The 17,269-nt window shown below is 37.9% G+C and overlaps 1 protein-coding gene and 1 long non-coding RNA gene across 2 annotated transcripts in view; both read left to right on the forward strand.

The window, feature by feature from the left end:
* The first annotated feature begins 3,130 nt into the window (after positions 1–3,130).
* LOC144644843 (uncharacterized) lies at positions 3,131–7,529 on the forward strand. The gene is made up of 3 exons (XR_013569199.1): positions 3,131–3,717; positions 4,483–4,603; positions 6,109–7,529. It is a non-coding gene; the product is annotated as an uncharacterized LOC144644843 (long non-coding RNA).
* Positions 7,530–8,860: 1,331 nt separating this feature from the next.
* Positions 8,861–17,269, forward strand: part of LOC144644773 (uncharacterized) — a 29,247-nt gene continuing 20,838 nt past the window's right edge. Inside the window, exons 1-5 of the mRNA XM_078504299.1 lie at positions 8,861–9,006; positions 11,658–11,718; positions 12,476–12,536; positions 14,688–14,777; positions 15,699–15,764. Of these exons, the coding sequence (XP_078360425.1) occupies positions 8,871–9,006; positions 11,658–11,718; positions 12,476–12,536; positions 14,688–14,777; positions 15,699–15,764 (414 nt within the window). The 5' untranslated portion in view covers positions 8,861–8,870. The remainder of the gene's footprint in view (positions 9,007–11,657; positions 11,719–12,475; positions 12,537–14,687; positions 14,778–15,698; positions 15,765–17,269) is intronic.

Genomic DNA, 17,269 nt, shown 5'->3' on the forward strand with positions numbered 1-17,269 from the left:
TTGGAGTTTGGAGTTTGGTTACAGTAAAATGACTGAAAAACGGCAGGGACCATCACCAGGTGTCCGTCTTATGGAGGTGTCCGTCTTATAGAGGTGTCTGTTACGAGAGAGTTGACTGTATATCAAAATCAAAAGCTTTGATCGTGTGGTTTTTAAGTTATTAGCCTCAAACGGTTCGCGCAAAAACATCTATGCGGGGGAGGGATAATAATAATAATAATAATAATAATAATAATAATAATAATAATAATAATAATAATAATAATAATAAGTGGTATGACCATGAACTGGAGACAGTTACAGAAAATGAGGATGTCACGATATTATGGGACATGCCCATACACACAGACAGGAAAATAACAGCCAACAGACCAGATAATTATAGTGATTAAAGACCACAAAACGAAAACCTATAAATTTATTGACATGGCAGTACCATCAGACAGAAACACATTCGTGAAAGTCACTGAAAAACTATCCAAATATAAGGACTTGGAAATCGAAACAAGCCGAATGTGGGGCATGAGAACAGAAACGATACCAGTTATCATTGGAGCACTTGGAGCTATCAAAAAGGGACTAGAGAGTTATCTTGGAAGAATCCCCGGCCAAATAAGCATCAGTAAACTACAGAAGATAACCTTGCTGGGTACAGCGCATATTTTGAGGAGGGTGTTGTCGAGCTAAAAACTGGCTACCCTTTAGTGGCCCAGGACCATGGTTTGGTCTCGGCGCTAAGGACTTTAAGCAAACATTACGTAAAAAACATAATAATAATAATAATAATAATAATAATAATAATAATAATAATAATAATAATAATAATAATAATAATAATAATAATAATAATAAAAATAATAATAATATTTAAACAGGGGGTCCATTTCACCGCAGTGCTTTTCAATTCAAAAATTATCCAGCTTTCGTTTGTGTCGATTTTGGTCGCAAAAAGGCGAGGAAGAAGAGAGTTCAAAGTGATTTCACGTAGAGCGTTCAAATGAGAGTTTGTATGGATTTGAAATAAAGTTGAGAAAAATATCTCTTACTACCATTGAAAAGTTCGTGACAGACCGTTGAAAATCGCGCGTATGGCACTAGAAAGACAAAAAAGTGACACCAGGTGAGGTTTTAATTATAGCACAGGGAGACCACAACAGTTGATGAATTAAGTAAATTAATTAGAGAACATTACTCACGTGGGTCCGTTATAAAGGGAGAAAATAAGCATATCTGAGATCCGCTCGCGCACACGACAGCTCATCATACGACAATAGTGCTGTCGTGTCTATCGTCTGCGCATAAAGAAAAACAACACAGAAAACGAACGGAACTACATGAGTAATATCCTTTTATTAATCTATTCAATTCCTCAACTACTGTGGTCTCCCTGTGATTATAGCTTTTCAATGGTAGTAAGAGATATTTTTCTCAACTCTATTTTAAATCCATTCAAGCTCTTATAGTACATCCATGGGATACAAACTGTCCTATTCGCTTTGGTTACCTGTGGAAAGAGTTGCCACCCTTGTCAATTATTATTATAAACGGAGAAAATTAGCATATCTGGGATCTGCTCGTGCACAAGACAGCTCAGCATACGACAACAGTGCTTTCGTGTCCATCGACTATGCATGAACCTGGAAGAAAAGCAACACAGGAAACGAACGAAACCATGTGCGGTGCATAATATTCTTTTATTGAGATGACTTAATACAGTTTTGAGAGGGGAAATCAGTCCAACTTTAAACTCTCTTGTACAATCTCCAGAAAAGTTTTGTCTTTCTGTTATCACTGTTTGTTACATCCTAAAACCATCTAATGCGATATTTGGAAAAAAAAAATGCTAATAAACAGCTTAAATGAACGGCCGAGTGCTTATGAAGGGACTGGCACTAGTTGTTTAAACGGCTTTTTTTCTCAAAATCTACCCGTACGACCCTACCTCAAATTTATCTAGTTACAAAACTAAAAATCTTCTTAATTACAATACTTAAATTACAACTTATTAATTTATATTACTACATCTAATTACCCAGGGGGAGTGGGTACTCGACATAATCTCGGGTAGGGAGGTGTGGCCCAGCCTTTCAAACCCTGACCCTGTTTAAGACACGAACCATTTTCCTACCCTGTTTAAGACTTAATGCCAATTTTTGATACCCTGTCTAAGAAATAAACAAGTACCTCACTGGCTTTGTTGTAATTGTGAATTAAGCTAAGTATCAATGCCTAAATCAACGTAAGTCAGCAATACGGAAGAATTTGTGATAATTCGGCTTGTGGCTAAGTTTGTATAAATTTACACCTCTGCAGGCATATAAGCCAATCCTGTTTGACCTTGGTCCAGGTAAAGATAACAACATACACCCCGTTCAAGACAAAAAACCTGAAAACCATATTCTATTGGGCCGCACGTCCCCGTTAAGCCCTTATAAGGGAGTACCCGGGGGGGGGGGCTAATTACAAAGCTAAAAATCTATAAAATGCTAAAAATGGGAAGCAAAGAAAAAGCCGATGTACATGAGTTAAAAAGAAATTAAGCTAGGAATGTGTACCGAAGGTTTCCAGACGGTAGTATACCGCTTCAATTTACCAAAAGAAATCTCGCCTTTCCTCCTCCCCATCATCCTTCGCGTCTTGCAATTTTCGCATAAGAGACGACTGGGACGATTTATCATATATCGTCAACAATCATTCTCGGGACATTATATGTGGTCTTACTCGAAGTACATTGTTTTCCTGCCAAACTTGGGACATTATAGCGGAGCTCTTCAGCGCGCGCCAGCGCGCGGAGCGGAGCACCATGGGTAATGCGGGTACGAGAGAATTTTTGTAAACCCAGGAGGCCGAAAAAATTTGGTGCGTACGCCGGCCGACCGCGCGCGCGTACAGACTCTCGGGGAGGGGGAGGGGAGTCCCAAGGCAACCCAAGCAGAGGGGGGAGGGGAGACAATCTTCTGCCTCCTTCGTTAACCAGAAATGAGTGAGGTAATCGACTAAGATCTTTGATATTGGACATCCATTTTATGGTCAATTGACAGCTGTCAAAACAACGTATCCGCTGACCAGTATCACATGACCATATCGTGGGCTCAGGTTTAGAACTAGTCAAGGTCGCGTGTTTTTTTTAAGTTGACCGCTGACCAAGTGATAGCATTGCTATTGGTCCGCGGGCGCAAGTACTTTTCCATGGTCAGTCCATTTAGATTTACATGAAGGACAAAGTGAACAACCCGGTCAGTTTGAAAGCTGAACGAAGCACAAGGAGAAACCGAGCAGGAAAAAGAAATGTCTCCGTAAATATTTCTCGGTCTACCCCGTCTAAAGGCTTTACACATCATGGAAGTTATGGCAAACGATAAGGGCTTACGGGGAGATCCGAAAAAATGGCACAGGTGGAGAGCGAGCGAGTTTCTACCGTTTCGGCGGCTGACCAGCTCTAGTAATTGAGCTAAACGCAATTAACTGAAGTGAAGGAAAAAAGAAGTGTCAATAGCTACACGGATGGAAAAGGCTGAAATAGACCTTCGCAGATAATTCAAAGGTCGGTGGTGCTGGAGTAAGTTATAATTTATAGCTTACACATGTACTACGCGGTTGGATAATAATACGAAAAACTGCGGCCGCTTCGCCTCCGATTAATTCATGAGCTGGTTGAAAGCTTTGTCCTGCTGAATTGCTGTGAATTGACAAGCATTCTCCGACTTCAAATATGAGGTAACAAACTTTGACTTTACTGAATACACTAAGTCCATGTTTTTTGTGAAAATCTGTAATTATATGCTTACACATGTACTACGCGGTTGGATAATAATACGAAAAACTGCGGCCGCTTCGCCTCCGATTAATTCATGAGCTGTTAATGACTTAATGTTTTTATTTAAACTCCCAGCTAAACTTAGTGTTTTAGTTTTTTTAATTCATCTATTTATTCTTATTAACTCGCTGTTGGAATTCGTTTGAACGAACTATTTTAGGGTCGTGGACGAATACGCTAAGAGATCGTTACGTTGCGAATTTCTTGCGTTGACACGTTTTTACCACACCTTAGCAGAAACAAAAAAAAAACTCAGTTTATTTCCACATAAAACTATCTTAGTTAATTATTTTTAGTAATTTTACAAAACACAATTGTTCGCTCTACTTGTAATTCATGCCATTTTAGACACTGTATGCAGCTGTGTATGCAAACTTACATTGACTATCACTATGACAGTGTTGAATGTGTATCTTTGCAATGGCAATGTTTTTTCTATACAAGTAAGTTAACAAGAAATCTCCAAGAAGAAAAGCTAAATATCCCATTGTAGGAAGGAAGGGTCACTACACTGAGTGTATAAACGAAAGAGGCTAATATTATTATATTTGATGAGATCCATTAAATAAGACAGAATTTTTTATAAATTCTTTTTATAAACAGGGCCATTAATTAGAGCTAGTGTGGTGGTTTTTAATAGATTATTATGTCAATCCTTCTTTTAGGTAGTGTTATATTCTGCCATTAAGCCGCAATGAATGAAGAATACCTACTGGCTACAGTCAAGTTTTGTTGAACTTGGTATAGAATGCTCTGTGCAAAGTGGACAACAGCAAAGTAAATCAGGTATCTAGTTTATATTAGTTATAAATTGAAATATGTTTTTATTCAGTTTCGTTCTTTTTTTACCCAGCTGCTTTAATCTGCATTTGGTTGCTGCTGATCTTCTTACTTTGTGAAATATTTGCATTCATTATTCAACTCCTCAATGGAGGTTGCCTATTCACCGAGTTAGGATTTCGAGTTGGATTTCGAGTTAGGATTTTCAGTTGGATTTACGAGTTCGATTTTCCAGTTGGATTTCGAGTTAAGATTTCGAGTTGGATTTCAAGTTAGGATTTCGAGTTGGATTTTCGAGTTGGATTTTGGAGTTGGATTTCGAGTTAGATTTAGAGTTAGGATTTCGAGTTGGATTTTCAAGTTGCTTACCGTACTAAGCACTCCGGTTAGCCTACTATACACGCCAGTTAGCTTACTATGCACTCCGGTTAGCCTACTACACACTCCTGTTAGCCTACTATTCACTTTGGTTAGCCTACTATGCACTCCAGTTAGCCTGTTTATGGTTAGCTTTCAATAATTGTAATGGGTTTTGCTTTGTCAAAAAAAATCCAACTCGAAATCCTAACTCGAAAATCCAACTCGAAATCCTAACTCGAAAATCCAACTCGAAAATCCAACTCGAAATCCAACTCAAAATCCTTACTCGAAATCCAACTCGAAAATCCAACTCGTAATCCTAACTCAAAAATCCAACTCGAAAATCCAACTCGAAAATCCAACTTGTAATCCTAACTCAAAAATCCAACTCGAAAATCCAACTCAAAAATCCAACTCGAAATCCTAACTCGAAATCCTAACTCGGGAGTTAGTTTGTCTCTCTTCAATGACATTCAAAACAACTACAATGTATTAGTAGACAATTTAAATAATTAATATTTCACTAAAAGTATGTTTTCATGAAATGCCTAGATCTTGTACCAGAAAATATCTATACCTATCCTCGCTGTGGAAGGATAAATGGTTTGAATGCCACCTCCCCTCACAAACTCCTCACAAATTCCAATGTGTGGTTATGGCAGAAATCCATGGCCATCTCATCCTCAGTGTATGAACCAGTGAAACAAGGCATCAAAGAGCCTCAAAACAACATGGAGCAGGAAAACAATAGCTTCAAAACAGACATTTTTCACAGGTTCTTATACCAAGGAAAACCCAAATATTCAGATCCATCCCATGTAAGGTCAATGGAAGCTCCAAAAGGGCTAGCGGGAGGGAGAGGGGGAGGGGGGTTGATTAAAGGCCAAACCTTTTAATTACCGGTAAGAGGGGGTGTTAGGGTTTGCAGTGATGCTTTGAGTTTATTAAAATATTTAGTTGACTTTGCAGTTATCAGTAAAAAAAATAGTCTGTGCTGATCCATCTATGTTAAATATCTAATGGATCCTTTTGCATCCAGTGGTTTGGCTTCAGTTAAACAAGCTCAAGTTAAGTGTTTTGTTTTATAAATTATTGATATTGATGACAATTAATCAATTTTAATTTAATCTGTGGCATTTGACTTTTTTCAGGGTTAACATGAGTTGCAGAGTTTGCAGTGCCACAGACACAAAAACAGACAAGGACAAGGACATAAATAGAAATCCAGCTCGATGTTTGGGTGTCGTCATGATGCTATTTTTAAGAGACTAGTAAATTACATGTAAATTAAAATCAAGAAAAGCTGCAAATAAGCAAAATTTAGATTTTAAATGTTAACCTATTTACAGTGTACTTCAGAAAACGACTTCTTGATTGACCTGTCACTTTCACATCTTGTTAGATGTAACAAGGGAATTATGAAGTGATCTTTTCAAAAATATGCAGCGAAAACAGTAACAGCAGAAATGGTGGTAGTTTAAAATTGCTATTTTCAATGTTTTGACTGGTAAGAAACCACATATGACCAAGCTAAAATCTGTTTGGCCAGTTAACATGACCTGCAAGTGTCCAAATGTTTTGAGCCCTCAACTACACAGGACTTACATGTAGTTGTCTAATTATATGATAAGATCTTTGGTTGACTTTGGGGGAGGCAGTGGAGTTACAAAGCAATGTAATTATTTGAATTTGGATTAGTTATGCTGAAACTGGTGGTACTGTAATTCTAAAGTATAGGTGAGTTTAAAACCGTTATTGCAAGCAATATGCATTACCAATTTCATTCTTATGTATTGTATGCTGTGTACAATTTATAAGAACAGCTATATTTTTAAAATAAGTGAAATATTCTAAAGCCAGATAAAATTTGCAGTATCCATAAGGTACCATGTAGCAACCAAATTGTGACTCACTTGCTTACTTTGTGAACTCCATGACAAATGGGCAACATGACTCCATAAAGATGTGGACAATAATACAAACAAATTTTTAAAAGAGTAGTCAAAGTATTGATGTTATATTTTTTCTTGCATAGTTTTATACACAAGCAGACATGATTCTATTTTTTTTTTCTGGGTAATCAAATAGCAAAACTGAGTTTGAGACTCACAAACAATATTCTAGCTTCCCAGAATTTTTGCTTTTTTTCTGTAAGTGAAGTGAAACCCCTTAAGAGGAAGGGGAGTCAAAAGACATGTAAAAGTGAACAAGGTGCTATCTTCTTCTTTTCTTTTTTTTTTTTTTTTTTGGGGGGGGGGGGGTTGGGGATGGGGTGACCCTGTTCGGTGGAATGACAGAATGTCACTTCTTTGTTTCCGGAGTTAGGTTCACCCCTGTTTGCTCGCAGTTAGCTTTATTCATCTGGTTTGCTTGCGGTTAGCTTTCACTCTAGTTTGCTTGTGGTTAGCTTTCACTCTGGTTTGCTTGGAGTTAGCTTGGTTTGGGCAACATGCTGTAAACCATTAGCTATAACCTCTGCCATTTCCATTCAAAATTAAAATATCGGCAAATAGTGAAAATGAAAATGAATAAATGAGTGAATGAAAAAAATTAAAATCAACCTTATTATAAATGTAGATGTTTGTTATTTCCTTTATACTCTAAATGGAAAGTGATTTTTTCTTTCTTTTAAAGCTGGTAAAGCAACAACAAAAATGCCTTATTTGCCATGTGATATGCCTATCTACCCCGACATGCAGCCCTACTCCTCCCTCCTTTTTTTCTACATGAAGGTAACATAATTGCCCGTTTTGCAACATAATTTCCCATCCAGACTTCTTTATGATAATGCTTTCGGTGGAATTATAACATTTTGATTGATTTTGTTTGTTCTCTTATTTGGTGTTGCTGTACACGTTACCCGGAGGGGGGGGGATGGTACTCCCATATAAGAGCTATACGGGTATGTGCCGCTCAACATGGTATGCTTTTTGTCTCTCTGACTCTGAAACAGGGTATACAAATCACCCTTTTGACTCTAGAACAGGGTTGATTGTTTTCCCAGAATCCTGATTAAACACTATCAAGTATATAGCTATGAAACTCCGCTCCTTTCATCGCTTTATCTCCAAGCCACAGACGAAAGTCAAGTGAGAGCTTTGTGATGTACGGTAGTGTTTTTATATCTATCTTCATATATTTCCATTGTGGATATTGCTGGAACAGGGTACCTACTTTGCAGTGTTTGTCTGGAACAGGGTCGCAAATTGACCCTTTTGTCTCTGGAACAGGTCCAGAGTCTCAGCAACTCAACGGCACACCCCCATAGTAAATTTTAGGGAGAACCCCCCCCCCCCCACCCCGGACACGGTAAAAAAGAAATAAGGAAAAATATTAATTATTATTTATTAAAAAAATAAAACGAATATAAAATTCTTAGCCTTAAAGTTTTACAATGGCCAGAATTCAGAGTTCAATAAAGTGCAAAATAATTAACTGGGGAGCTCCGCTTTTAGGCTTGCCTAAATTTATATATTATTGATTTTACACCAGGTACTACTATACCCCTCGAAAGGGGAGTTTCCCGAATGGTCGCGAAAGGGTTGAGGCATTCTCTCAATTATTGCCGGCGGTTGCCTTTGAACAGGCTCCCAAGTGCAGCAGGGCGAGAAAAGTAATCTGTGAGCGAATCGAAGCGAGCCGAGCGGGCGAACGAAGCGAGCCAAACGAGCAATTGGGACGGAGGGGACGTTCCTTACTGAAGAATCGGATATCAGAAACCGCCATTATACAGTCAACTCTCGTTATAGCGGACACGCTCGGGACTTCGTTAAGTGTCCGTATTAGCGAGAGTCCGTAATAGCGGGAGTCATTTCCAGTCAAACCTGTATAGCCGGGGATCTGAATTTTGTCCGTAATAGCGAGTGTCCGTAATAGCGGGGTGTCCGCAAGGCGAGAGTTGACTGTATCTGGAATGGCCAATTCCTTGCGCAAGACATACGACTATCTCTTCAAATTATTGCTAATTGGTGATTCAGGAACTGGCAAAACGGAAATCCTGTTTAGATTTGCCGACGACGCTTTTAACGCAGAATTTGTCTCCACAATAGGTTGGTTTAATGATTACAGAATTCAGGACCACTTTCACTTTGGTCTACCGTATTTTAATGTGACAATACTCAATACAATAGATGCTATTCTTATTCAGTGATATGCAAATAAGGTGCCCCGTTTTAATTCTTGCAATAATATTAAGAATGTCAAAGGAACAAAAATCCCTGTCTCCTACAATTTCTTCTACTACTCGAGTGAAGAAACTTGTACCGGAAATGGAGCAATACACAAGGGGGGGGGGGGGGGGTACTTGAATTATACATGACGGGGGGTACCAACTTATTTTTTTGGGTTGAAAATCAACACGCTCGGTATTTTTTTGGGTCAAGGGATCTGTCACCTATTTTTTAGGTCTTAAAAAAATGTGCGTTAAATTTTGGGTCTTATCTCCGATCATGCATTGGAAAGTTCTGCTTAACAGTATTGAGGTATTTAAGTCTTGCATTTTTTTGGGGTTGGAAATTTTGATGCCAGGTATTTTTTGGGGGTCTAAAATTTCAGGCTTGTGTATTTTTTTGGGTTTGCAATATGAAGCCCCTCCCACCCCCCCCCCGTCATGTATACTTTGAGTCCCCCCCTGGTGCAATACACACTATAATTTACTCCTGAGCTAATAGTAAAGTTTAATCCCAAAGGATTAAAGGCCAGTGTCTTACCCTTAATAACCCAGCTTGGGTGAGCTTATTTTGCACAATGGTCATTTTTCCCAGTACTTTCACATTTATTTTACAAATTGTCATTCATTATTCATATAAATATTTTGCTGCTTAGACACTTTAAATGCCACTTTATAATTACATGCTTCACGCCATTTGTGCTCCTTAAATTTGCTCCATGACTGTACAGGGCAGGGGGGGGGGATTGATGTCATTAATATATAACATGCCAACATAGAGTTTCCTTCTAATAAGACACGGCGAAAGGGGCTCAAAAGTATTTTGCATTAAGTGAGCAGCCCTGCTGTACTTAATATGAGACTGTTATAATTTTATTTGTTGGTTAATTGATGTTGACATCATATTCATGATGCCATTAAACTTGTCATCTCAGATTTGTCATCTTGGAAGTCAGAATGCAAATTGATATGTACAAACGTAATCCCAAAACGATGATGGAATTTGAAAATGTTCTAATTCTGCAATTTTGCTTAAAAAAAATGGAAAAACTGTGATTTAAACAAAGAGTTATATCAAAAAAGTTGAATTTTTGCTCAACTTGCATGTTCCCTCAATTTCTCACCAGAAACATTGAGATTTTCGTGAAACATACCGGTAATTCACTGTTTCCCAAGGGACAGTTCATTTAAAGGACTTAATTATGTTATGTGAAGCAGGGATGGCACATACTAATATGGCCTGAGTTTGAATCCCAGACCCATGCAGATGCAGTCTCATATGTGGGTAGAGTTTGTTGTTGGTTCTCGTTCTTGTTCCTAGGGTTCTTCGAGGGTTCCCTTTTCCCCCCTCCACAAAAACCAGCATTTGACTGAGTTACGGTTAGTGGAAACAGTGGAATAATTTAGAGTCACCATATGCCATTGCAGTTTCCTATTTATTATCATTTATTTATTATAAATCAAGCATGGATAATGATTGTCCTATCAACTAAAAAAAGCTCCCTAAAACTGAAACGGACATGATGAATATAAAATTTGTAATTTAATGTTTAGACATAATCGAGACATGAGACATAACTATAAGACATAACTTTATTTAAAGTGGTCATGTACTAATAAGCTACATGTACAGGCGGGGGGTGCGGGGGGGGGGGGGTGTATTTCCCCTTAATGCCTATACAGGTATGTGCCGCCCAACGGGATCGTGATTTTGGGTTCTCGAACTAGAACGGGATATCCATTTTAGAGACAATATCTAGAATGGGGTATGATATTTCGAACACACTGAAGTTTCAAATAATCAACATTTAAAATGGGGTGCTAAAAAAATTGGAGACACAGGCAGCACATACCCACCCAAACTCCTCCCAGGATGTACATGCAGTTTACTTAATTCACAGGCATGTATGCCATTAAAATAAATAATGATTTAAAAAGTAATTTAAGATGTAATAATAACTACAATTACAATTTCTATGAATAAAATCCAAGCAAAGTGTCTATAAGTCCTTTTTGGATTTTGCTTTTGAAAGGGTGAGAAATTTATTAAGCAGGCATTAATTCTGATCGGTTAAGAACAAAACAAAAGTGTAAAAAAACTGGCATGCTCAGAATCTTACAACAACATCTGATACCATGTACCTTCAGTTAATGCTTTGTTCATGTACAATAGTGGGCAACATTGCACTGCTTAACCCTCTGACATTACAGTTTTGCTAATGTTGGCTGTTTGTGCACATTTTGTCAGAAACAGTTAGTTTCATTGTTATATTTCAAGTGAACATGAACTTAAGCCAAGGAATGCATGATAAAAATAAGATTATATGCCAGTCAATTTGATTCTTAATATAACAAAAAAATTACATACTTTAACGGTAGTTTTAAAAGATAAATTAAGTTATACATGTCAAGCAAATTATTCTTAATCCAGCTGTGTTCGACAATTTTTTTGTGTGTAACAAATTAATACTGACAATAGAATATTTATCATAAATCTAGTTTAGCACTTATAAGATGTTTTGTTGTTTTCAGGCATTGATTTTAAAATAAAGACAATAGAGTTGGATGGAAAGAAGATAAAGCTTCAAATATGGTTAGTGAGAATATTTACATGATTATATTAAAGGAGAAGCTCCCTCCAAAATGGCCATTTATTTTCTTTACGCCAATAAAAAGTTTATACAAAGGTATGTTATTCACCAACATTTCAGCCTCCAACCTGTGCTGAAACTCTAGAAATTTTTCTCTGAAGTAGCCCAAAACTCGACAACTGAACACCACTATCTTGGAGCTGGTAACGTTTTTTATGACGTCAAAGAGCTCAGCCTGAAGTTTGGCGGGAAAATTTAAATACTCAAAACTCCTTGTTTACCAGCAAGAGGCTGTGCTCTTTGACCTCAAAATGGAAGCATGTGGAAAAGTTTGGGAACGTTGCAAAAACGGAGAGAGATGTATAGGATATTTTGAATGCAAGGCAGGAAAAATATTGGTTTAAAATTCGATTTGTCAAATTAATTATAATCGTAAGGGATCACGAGGGATAAGGTAGGATAAGAAGGGGATACCCATGTGATTATGTGATCCATGTGACTAAAGAAAGTCCGTAAATACAAGTGTTTCCTATGTCATTACTTACGTCATCATATTTTTCATTGTCCTGTCTCCAACTTCAAACTTGTTTTCTCAGGTGCTGCTTTTGCAGTTTAGTCACTACGATAACAAACTTAATTGTAAACTGAAAAATGTTCAAGTATATGCACCAGTAATAACAAGTTCGACATAGATTTTAGCTTTTCTATTATGTTGGGAGTTTAGTTTATTTAAGATGTACTGGTTAATTTGTGTAATAGGGACACAGCTGGCCAGGAGAGGTTCCATACTATCACCACTGCTTACTACCGTGGTGCCATGGTAAGGGAAATTTGAACTTAAAATACTTTAAAATTAATGATTGTTTCAAGAATGTTGATTTTGTTTGTCCTTTTTTACTAGGGAATCATGCTTGTGTATAAAATTACAAATGATAAATCCTTTGAGAACATGAAAAACTGGATCAGAAATATTAAAGAGGCAAGTCAATTTGTGCTGACTTTATGATAATGATTTATGATAACTGAAAGTTTTTAGATTTACTGTATAGAGATTTGTGAAATCTTTCTTGTAGGACATACAGAATACAATAATGTATAAATTGAAAATAATTGTTTTATTTATAATTTAATTCTTTTAGCAGAGCTCCCGCGCGTGAGCGGAGCATCCATACCATAAGAGAAATTGCTAAACCCATCAAGCCGATAAATTTTGGTGGTCGCCAGCGTACGTATGCACGGATTAGGCCTCGCGACGAGGTTACCCGTGCGGTCTGAAGGGAAGCAAGGAAATCACAAACTGCATATAAACCGAAGGGCAAGTCAAAATACAGACACCGAGCAAAGCTGCTCAGGGACACTTCAGAGCAAAACACCTGAGAGATTGCTTATCGAACTGCTCTATTTTATTTCATCATAAGTGAGTGTCTTGAACCCCAGTGAGTAAATTTGATGTCAACGCGAAAAAAATATGTCGCTCTCGTTCGACAGCTGAACAGTTAAATTTGAATTTTATTGGTCTCTGGTCGCACTTTCCGTAACTCTAAAAGGAGCAGATAACGCATTTTCTATCGACTGGATGAGGTGGACGTTTCAGTTTGATATAAACGAAGTGATAGTATGAAAGGGTCTATGAAATGGTAGCAAAATTTGTTGCGCCAGTGTTCACTGTGCCAGTTGAATGAAACGCAAGTAAAACAAGCGAGGCAGAAATTTCTTCCTGAAATTTTCCGCCCACAACGTCTTCAAGAGTCGTCTATATTCTGTGAAATTTTGACAGACAAAAAAGGTCTACGACGAGACCCGAAATAATTGCGTTGTTGAAAGATATATTCCTTGTGCAAGTCCAGTTTACTTGTTTACCGCCGAGATTATCTGCGGCTGTCATCATCAAGAATACAAAATGATTGATTGAAACAAAGCTAAGCTAACTATTAATCAACTCCGCTGAAGTAAAGGACAAGACGCAAATGTGAGGTAAAAACTCTTCTGAATTGCTAACCTGCGATCAGGCGTTCTTTTTTTCGCGGCGTGATCGCGGTTACTGAATTGCTAAGCCTAGTTTTATGACAAAAAATAAATATGTTTTACTTTCTGGACGCAGTTTCGAGAAGTTCTGTATCGGCTAGCTTTAAATCTTTTCGTGAATACTTTGCCGCTTTCGCCTTCATTAAGTCGCTTCTGTAGTACATGTAAGCTTTCATGAGTTGAATTTTTTTTTCAAGTACTTGGAGTTTATTTTATTTTGCCGTGGGTCGATTATTTGTTGCTGTGAGCTGATTTTCTTTGGTCATATTAAAGTTGATTTTCTTATCCCTTGCCGTCATGTTCTGCTGTGAGCTTATCATATTGCCGTGAGTTTATTCCGACTTTAAGTCGTAAATTTTCTGACAGAAAATAAAATAAATCCATTAAGTGTATTTAAGGGAAGATTTCCGAAGAGCTGAGCAACGACAAAGCATAAATATTAGCTTGACCAAAATTTACTTTATTTACACTAATCTTTTTCTGAAATCATGTTTACGCCATCTGACTAGCGCAAGCGCGAGCCGTGAATACAAACTCAGAGTTTTTGAAGTAATTCCAAAGAAATTTCTTCGCCTTAATGAAGCTCCCTTTTACACTGAATAACTCGTAGAGATGACTTAGTGTACATTAGAAGTTCACCAAACTGTGCACACGAGAGAAGATAAAAGTTGACCACCGATTTATCTCAGAAAAGTTTTAAATTTGATGTGTACGTGAGCAACTCATTTGAGTGCAGCGATGTCAACTCCAATTTTGGTACAAAAATATAAAAATACAAGCCAAAAAAGTGAGACGGGAAACAAAACTATAAGAGGTTCGCGAAACTATTTTTTTATTACTGCATAAAAAATAATAATAATAATTCCCTCGTGCTAAAGTTAATTTAGAGAATGGGTTAGCTTCTTTGTTAACTACTGATAACACTGTTGTGTTTCTTTAAATTCAGCATGCATCATCACATGTGGTGATAATGTTAATTGGAAACAAGTGCCACAAAGAAAACAAAAGAATAGTCTCAAGAGAAAGAGCATTGCAGGTACAACATTCTCAAATGTACTTGAATGGGTACGTATTTACTTGAATAAGCGCCGCGACGCTTATTAAATTTTTCGCGCTTCCAATGCGGCGTTTATTTGAGGGCGGCGCTTATTTAAAAATTGGACGCCACAAAGATTTTTTTCTACTGTCTATTCTATCTGTACGAAAATTTTACAGTAACTAACAGAAGCGTCTTTTGATTACCATGTACCATTTTTCTCTTCCGGCACATCAACAAAATGTCATTAAAATTGTAAGCAAGAAGAGAATGAAGTGCTTGGTCTCCTAGGTTAAAAAACTGTTTGAGCCAAACTATAAAAAAGCATCAGATCTTTCTAGGTTATTTGGAACTGAAGAACATTGCTTTTCAGGAAGAGAAATCTCCAATGCTGTTATAGAGTTCGTTTGTAGTGGTTTCTTGGTTATACGAAATTCCTCGAATAAGCACCGCATCGGGACCGCGGCGCTTATTCGGGGGAGGCACTTATTAACTTTTTTGTCCCAAATGTGGCGCTTATTCGGGGGCGGCGCTTATTCGAGTAAATACGGTACATTTATTTTAACAGAGTGCGATCCAGTACGTACCGTGTATTAATTAATTGCGTTTTTAGCATATTGTATGCATTCCATTTTTATAATTAAACAAACAAAACAATTATTGTTTATTGGGTTCTAAAACTTCAAAGCTTGCCTGAATATCAATGAAGACAAGTTTTAAAAGGAGGCCAAGCATTGCTATCCTGTCCACTTGCATTCTGTAAATGTAATCATGTAACTAGGACCCTTTTTAGGTATAAGGACATGCCTGGAGGAACATTTCATGAATCCATTCCTGTTAATAATGAATCTCTTATATGCCTAAAGTATATTGTATTTGTGTTTGAGGTAACACAACTCGTATTTCTTGTTTTTCTTGCAGTTTGCGACAGAGCAAGGAATAAAATTCATGGAAGTCAGTTCAAAGGAGAACATTAATATAGACGAGGTACGATTTAACGTACAGCCACACTTGGGACTGCTTTATTCTAAATTTATTCCAAGTTTCCTCTTCTTTTTTGTTCTTGCTGTTTTTAACTCCCTATCTCTTAGCTGGAAACATTCTGATGCGAACCTTCATATGAATCCAAGTAATGTTGAACCTGGATAAATCTTTGATGTCTCAAAAAATGTTCTCCCTTCCAATTTTCCAAGTTAATAAAGACAGTTTTTGGGACATTGTTTTGGGGGGCGCGGTGGCCTAATGGTTAGCGCGCTCAACTCCGAGTCCAACGGCCCGGGTTCGAGGCCTGGCCGAGGCGCTGCGTTGTGTTCTTGGGCAAGACACTTTACTCTCACAGTGCCTCTCTCCACCCAGGTGTATAAATGGGTACCGGCGAATTTACTGCTGGGGGGTAACCCTGCGATGGACTAGCATCCAATCCAGGGGGGAGTAGCAATACTCCTAGTCGCTTAATGCTACGGAAACCGGGATAAGCTCCGGCTGTATGGGCCACTTGGCTCAGACACAGACTTTACCTTTACCTTGGGACATTTTTCTAGCATAATTCGCCTGATTAGTGTTAAACACAGGTCTGCGAAGAGTAACCCAGCCTGTACTCCAATCAAAAACAAGCCTTAAACCAAACTTAAACAAAGTTCTTAAGGAACATTGCTTGCAAAAGAACTGGGGTTTTGTTGACAACTCAAACATTTCAGCAACTAGCCACTTAATAACCGCAGTGGTCTTCATGTTTAAAAACAAAAGTGGAACCTCGCGTCTGGCTCGTAATTTTATTAATCATTTACGTGTAGACTTGGTTATTGCCGTCTGGGAATCCGACTCGGCTGATGCCCACAAGGGTAATGACTGCGGTAAGTCCAACTGTCCCACAATCTTTGGTTGAGGTTTAGTTATTGCGTCCCTCAGCATTAACAGTCTATTAACAATTATTCGCCGAAGGCGAAGTGAATCACGGAGACGAGACGAAGTCGAGGGGAATATTCGTCGAGATTTACTGAGCCTGAGGCAAATAATTGTTTTAGTCTAATTTTCAGAGGTGAACATCAAGAACTATAAAATAAAGAACTAAAACACGGAACCAACAAACACAAGTGCTCGCTTGAATACTTGTAAACAAGTTAAATTCATCGATTGTTAATCAGAATTTACACTTAAGTTTAAGCAATAAAACGAAACAAAACACACTACGAAAAAGACAGATATCTAGTACCTTTGTTTAATTGTTGCCGACTTCTGAGCAATTGTGTAACTCCTCCGTTGAAATGAGTCGAGTAGCTCTGATGTGAAGAGAACTGAGTAATTTTTGGTCAATTGACCTGCCACTGAGTTTCTTGTGGCCCGTGCGATCTCCAAAACCACCGTCCTTAGTACCAATTCTAACGCCGTCCTTAGCACCAATTCTAACGCCTCAAACGCCTTGGTAGCCAATTTTTTCGACTTTTTTGCTTGTTTACAAGCAAAATGAAGGAGAATAGCAGTTAAGTGGGGGT

This window comes from Oculina patagonica, chromosome 2, assembly GCF_052425735.1.
Source record: "Oculina patagonica isolate OP01 chromosome 2, crgOcupat, whole genome shotgun sequence".
Lineage (NCBI taxonomy): Eukaryota > Metazoa > Cnidaria > Anthozoa > Scleractinia > Oculinidae > Oculina > Oculina patagonica.